General features: G+C 51.4%; 1 protein-coding gene across 1 annotated transcript; it reads left to right on the top strand.

Annotated features, from left to right (window-relative positions):
• Positions 1 to 5,343, top strand: LOC144481623 (uncharacterized). Its single transcript, XM_078200760.1, has 3 exons — positions 1 to 192; positions 2,253 to 3,838; positions 3,931 to 5,343. The coding sequence occupies exons 2-3, from the start codon at positions 2,255 to 2,257 to the stop codon at positions 5,341 to 5,343; spliced, it is 2,997 nt and encodes a 998-aa protein (XP_078056886.1). The 5' UTR covers positions 1 to 192; positions 2,253 to 2,254.
• Positions 5,344 to 6,599: the final 1,256 nt, after the last annotated feature.

Genomic DNA, 6,599 nt, shown 5'->3' with positions numbered 1-6,599 from the left:
TTGGAACCAGTGGTCATTGGGGCAAAGGTCTCTCTGACTAACACAGCGACACGGGTCGGTGGAGAGAGCAGGCATGTCCAACTGAACCAGCAGAAAAATCTAATATCCCCGCGAGATCTTCCGCACAGAATCCGCTGGCCATAGATTTTGGGATCTTGCTGTGCCTTGTCCCCACGGTATTGGCAGTGGACGGTGAGTCCTAAGATCTGCTTTCCAAAGGCGTGACGCTTAACCACCGCACCCCCTCCTCCAACCCCCTACTTTGCCCCCCCCCAACCCCACCCCCCCCCAAGGTGGAATTGTATAATCCCGTTCCCCTGTTGGGGCCTTTCAGCAAAGACATGGGGCTATTCCACTGCGAGAAGCATCACAGACCAGTCCCAGTTTTGTCTCCAACTAAGTCTTTGGCCGTGCACACTCCCACTGCCACTCCCTCGAGTGGGCACTGTTGGTATTTATTACTCATCCCGAATTGACCCCCCCTTGAGAAGGTGGTGGGTGAGCCGCCATCTTGAACCCGCCTGCAGATGTAGGTGTAGGTGCACCCTGAGTGCTGTCAGGGAAGGGGTCACTGTCCATGTGGAGTCGGCACGTTCTCCCCATGTTGGCGTGGGTTTCCTCCGGGTGCTCCGGTTTCCTCCCACAGTCTGAAAGATGTGCGGGTTGGGTGGATTGGCCATGTTCAATTGCCCCTTCGTGTCAGGAGGACTAGCAGGGTAAATGCATGGAGTTAAGGGGATAGGGCCTGGGTGGGATTGTAGTCAGTGCAGACTCGATGGGCCAAATGGCCTCCTTCTGTACCGTAGGAATTTTATGATTCTATGAAAATTATGAGAGGCATAGATCCTTAGTGTCCAAAGATGTGCAGGTTAGGTGGATTGGCCGTGCTAAATTGCCCCTTAGTGTCCAAAGATGTGCAGGTTAGGTGGATTGGCCATGCTAAATTGCCCCTTAGTGTCCAAAGATGTGCAGGTTAGGTGGATTGGCCATGCTAAATTGCCCCTTAGTGTCCAAAGATGTGCAGGTTAGGTGGATTGGCCGTGCTAAATTGCCCCTTAGTGTCCAAAGATGTGCAGGTCAGGTAGATTGGCCGTGCTAAGTTGCCCCTCAGTGTCCAAAGATGTGCAGGTTAGGTGGATTGGCCGTGCTAAGTTGTCCCTCAGTGTCCAAAGATGTGCAGGTTAGGTGTTATAACAAAGGCAGGCTTGCATTTGCTGCTGTGTCTTAAGCTCTGAGATTTCTTCACAAAACCTGTCTGTCCCACGATCTCTCTCTTTGAGACACTCCTTAAATCCTACATCCTACACCCTGCTTTTACTGATTCCTCCTATCAGTTCTTTCCCCTTTCTCGCTTGTCGATTTGCGTCCAACATCCGTGTGAAGCTCTTTGAGACAGAATCGGAGAATTCCTACCCGACAGAAGGTCCATTGAGCCTGCATCCTCAACAATGCCACCCAGGCCATTTCCCGTAGCCCCACGTATTTACCCTGCTAATCCCCCTGACAACAAGGGGCAAATTAGCATGGCCAATCCACCTAAACTTCACATCTTTGGACACTGAGGGGCAATTTAGCATGGCAAATCCACCTAACCTACCCAACTTTGGACACTAAGGGGCAATTTTGCATAGCCGATCCACCTAACATGCACATCTTTAGACACTCAGGGGCAGTTTAACATGGCCAATCCACCTAACCCGCACATCTTTGGACACTAAGGGACAATTTAGCATGGCCAATCCACCTAACCTGCACATCTTTTGACACTAAGGGGTAATTTAGCATGGCCAATCCACCTAACCTGCACATCTTTGGACACTAAGCGATAATTTAGCATGGCAAATCCACCTAAACTTCACATCTTTGGACACTAAGGGGCAATTTAGCACGGCCAATCCACCTAACCTGCAAACCTTTGGACACTAAGGGACAATTTACCATGGCCAATTCACCTAATGTGTACACCTTCGGAGACCGGAATCCTAGCTCTTGGGGTTAAAGGGATCAAGGGATATGAGGGGGAAGGCCGGGGGGGGGGGTGGAATCAGGATATTGAATTTGATGATCAGCCATGATAATAATGAATGGTGGAGCAGGCTCGAAGGACCGTAATGGCCTACTCTTGTTTCTAGTTTCTATGTTTCCATTGGGATGTCAATGACCAGGGGTTGATCACTCAGTGGAGATGGGTCAGGAGTATGGAAGTGATGGTCGAGACTTACAATTGTTGTGCTTCTGGTTTTCACTCTTAGGAATGTGGCTATTGAGGATGTTGTATCTGCAAATCCTCTGTCTCCAATACCTCTTCAAGGATTCCTTATCTGCGCCCCCGTGCACCTCATATATCGATCTGGAAGGTAAAAGAGGAACCAACTGCAGTCACCGGTCCCTTGTGTCCATCCCTCATCCTCTCCCACCGGATACAGAGATCCTCTTACTGAACTACAACAACCTCTCCTCTGTCCCCTTAACCTCGTTCCAAAGCCTCCCGTACCTCAAAGACCTCGATCTCTCCCACAACCAGATTCAACACTTTGACCTGGTCTCTCTTCTCCCATTGGAAAAGTTGGATCTCTCGTCCAACTCCTTGACCGGAATTCCTGACTTCAAGAACCTCCGGAACCTCAAGAAGCTGGTCCTCGACCACAATCAGATTCCCGATCTCCCCGAGAGAGCGTTCGACGTCTTGGTGTCCCTGGAGGAGCTCAGCGTCAAGGGGAACGCGATCCGCGTCATTCCCGATGGCATCTTTGACCAGTTGGAAGAACTCTCACGCTTAATCCTGTCTGGGAACCGAATCGAGAGATTCCCTGGGAACTCTCTGCAAGGCGCCCAAAACCTGGACACCTTTGACATCTCAAACAACAATCTAAGTTCATTTCCTCGAGGCTTTGAGAACATCTTTGCCCCTTACATCTATCTTTACAACAATCCGTGGCATTGTGATTGCGACACTGTGGAGAACTTTACAGAATGGATGAGGAATGTTGATGGAAGTATTTACGATAGTATAGGACAGTCCGACTCCAAGAGCGTTGTTTGTTCTAGTCCGGCGGCATGGAAAGGGATCCCGATTGTCAAATTCCCGCTCGAACAAATCTGTCACGTTGTGACAACCATCAGAACGACCCCTCAAATGCCCACCGGCACAGAAAGATCCCACATATCCATTTCCACCCTTAATTTGTTCAAGACATCTCCTCTTCCGGAGATTTGTGCCTCATACACCGATTTGGAAGGGAAGAGAGGAACCAACTGTAGTCACCGGTCCCTTGTGTCCATCCCTCATCCTCTCCCACCGGATACAGAGATCCTCTTACTGAACTACAACAACCTCTCCTCTGTCCCCTTAACCTCGTTCCAAAGCCTCCCGTACCTCAAAGACCTCGATCTCTCCCACAACCAGATTCAACACTTTGACCTGGTCTCTCTTCTCCCATTGAAAAAGTTGGATCTCTCGTCGAACTCCTTGACCAGAATTCCTGACTTCAAGAACCTCCGCAACCTCAGGAAGCTGGTCCTCGACCACAATCAGATTCCCGATCTCCCCGAGAGAGCGTTCGACGTCTTGGTGTCCCTGGAGGAGCTCAGCGTCAAGGGGAACGCGATCCGCGTCATTCCCGATGGCATCTTTGACCAGTTGGAAGAACTCTCACGCTTAATCCTGTCTGGGAACCGAATCGAGAGATTCCCTGGGAACTCTCTGCAAGGCGCCCAAAACCTGGACACCTTTGACATCTCAAACAACAATCTAAGTTCATTTCCTCGAGGCTTTGAGAACATCTTTGCCCCTTACATCTATCTTTACAACAATCCGTGGCATTGTGATTGCGACACTGTGGAGAACTTTACAGAATGGATTAGGAATGTTGAAGGATGTATTTACGATAGTATAGGACAGTCCGATTCCAAGAGTGTTGTCTGTTATAGTCCGCCGGGATGGAATGGGATCCCGATTGTCAAATTCCCGCTCGAACGAATCTGTCACGTGTGACAACCATTGGAACGGCCCCTCAGACGCCCACAGGCACAGAAAGATCCCACATATCCATTTCCACCGTTAATTTGTTCAAGACATCTCCTCCCCCGGAGATTTGTGCCTCATACACCGATCTGGAAGGTAAGAGAGGAACCAACTGTAGTCACCGGTCCCTTGTGTCCGTCTCTCATTCTCTCCCACCGGATACAGAGATCCTCTTACTGAACTACAACAACCTCTCCTCTGTCTCCTTAACCTCGTTCCAAAGCCTCCCGCACCTCAAAGACCTCGATCTCTCCCACAACCAGATTCAACACTTTGACTCGGACTCTCCACTCCCCTTGGAAAAGTTGGATGTCTCGTCCAACTCCTTGACCAGAATTCCTGACTTCAGGAACCTCCGGAACCTCAGGAAGCTGGTCCTCGACTACAATCAGATTCCCGATCTCCCCGAGAGAGCGTTCGACGTCTTGGTGTCCCTGGAGGAGCTCAGCGTCAAGGGGAACGCGATCCGGGTCATTCCCGATGGCATCTTTGATTCCTTGGGGAATCTCAGACACTTAATCCTACCTGGGAACCGCATTGAGAGATTCCCCAATAACTCACTCCACAGCCTGAGAAATCTGACAACCTTAGACATCTCCAACAACCAGATCAGGACAATTCCTCGGGAGATTTTTGGGATAAATCCTGCATTTTGTCTCCTTCTGTCTGGGAACCCATTGCATTGTAATTGTGACGTTGAGTATTTGATGGAATGGATGGAGTTGATGGAGAGAGCAATGTCTTGTGGCAATGGAACCTTCGATGACAAAGGCATTATTTGCAATACCCCCATTAGCATGGAAGGGCGACCCCTCTTTCAGCTTTCCCCATTGGAACTGTGCAAATCCAGCACGCCTGGATACGGGGCCCTGACGGTTCGCAGCAGCCCTCAGGCCACCAGTCGATCCCACCCGACCTCCGCCAGCCCCGAGGATTCAGTTAACCGCTGGGGGCGGATGTTTGGCCTCCTCGAGGTGCTGGGCCCCTGGGGTTCGAGCTGCTACCTGCTCTTCCTCCTCCACTGCCTCGCCCTCGCCCTTGTGCTGTTAGCGAACTGCCTCCTCCTGTTGTCTGTTGCCCGCTTTCACCGCAGGTGCCTGGTGCCCATGAGGGAGCTGGCCCGGAGGCCCTTTGGCATCAAGCTGGTGCGGTACAGCCTGCTGCTGCCCGACCCTCGGCAGATCTACCCCGCCCCCAGCCCTGACGGCGAGCCGGGGGGCAGGGAGAGGGACGACAGTGGGCAGCTCCTGGATGATGACTTAACCCCCAGCATCAGTGGGATGGGGAGCCCCCCACCATCGGGCGAAGGCTCCTACTGACGCCTTTGTGCGCTTGTATTGGAAAATCAAACATAGGAGCAGGAGTAGGCCATTCGGCCCCTCAAGCCTGTTCTGCCAGTCAATAAGATCATGGCTGATCTGATTGGAGCCTTAAATCTGCATCGCCTCCACCCCTGCTATTCCTGATAACCTTTCACCCCTCCTTGTTAATCAAGAATCGATCGAGCCCTGTCTTAAAAACATTGCAAGAAAGCAGACAAAATACCGAAAGGACTACGGATCACGAACCCACTCAGGTCAACCTATAACACAGACTACGCTGAGAGACTTTGCCGTCGCACCTCTCTCACACTCCTCAACCACCTCATACACCAACTCTACAGCAAACGCCGCAGCCTGGAAACCAAGATAGAGTCCATATTCTCAACTTGCGCTCAGGACGCAGACCAGGTGTGAAACTCTGCCAAGCAGACGAGACAACGGAACTACGCCATCTACATGCACACCAAGAACAGGAAACTTGAGAAACTCGGCATCACCACCAGCATCAACCAAGCCTTCCCCGGTACCACAGTAGGAAACAGTACCACTGCAGGGAAGTCCATTGTCAACTTGTCCGACTACACACTTCAACCAGATGAAATCGAAGTTCTCAGCCGAGGGCTTAATTTTTGCCCCACCACCAAAATGGACCCCATCAGTCTCGCAGCAGACACAGAGGAATTCACCAGGCGAATGAGGCTGAGGGAGTTCTTCCACAAACCCCAAGAGGCCAACAGCGAACACAATGAGACAGCCAATGAACCGGAACAGCCGACAGAGAGATCCGCAGTGCATCCGAAGAGGAAAGAGTCGAATTGGACTCCTCCGGAAGGCCGCTGCCCTCGACTTGACATGTATGCCCAAGCCGTCAGGAGGTGCGTCAACACCAAATTCATCAGCCGCACTCACAAAACAGCCCCGAACATCACCCAAGCACAACGTAACGCCATCCACGCTCTCAAGACCAACCGCAACATTGTCATCAAACCAGCAGACAAAGGAGGGGCCATCGTCATACTGAACAGAACGGATTACTGCAAAGAAGTGTACCGACAACTCAACAACGAGGAACACTACAGACAGTTACCTGCAGATCCGACCAAAGAACACACCCGTCAACTCAACACTCTGATCAAGACCTTTGATCCGGACCTTCAGAGCACCCTCCGTGCTCTCATCCCACGTACTCCCCGCGTTGGAGATCTCTACTGCCTCCCGAAGATACACAAGGCAAACACACCCGGCCGTCCCAT

Source organism: Mustelus asterias, chromosome 31, assembly GCF_964213995.1.
Source record: "Mustelus asterias chromosome 31, sMusAst1.hap1.1, whole genome shotgun sequence".
NCBI lineage: Eukaryota > Metazoa > Chordata > Chondrichthyes > Carcharhiniformes > Triakidae > Mustelus > Mustelus asterias.
Note: the sequence above shows the minus strand (reverse complement) of the source record. Positions and strands in the feature narration are given on the sequence as shown.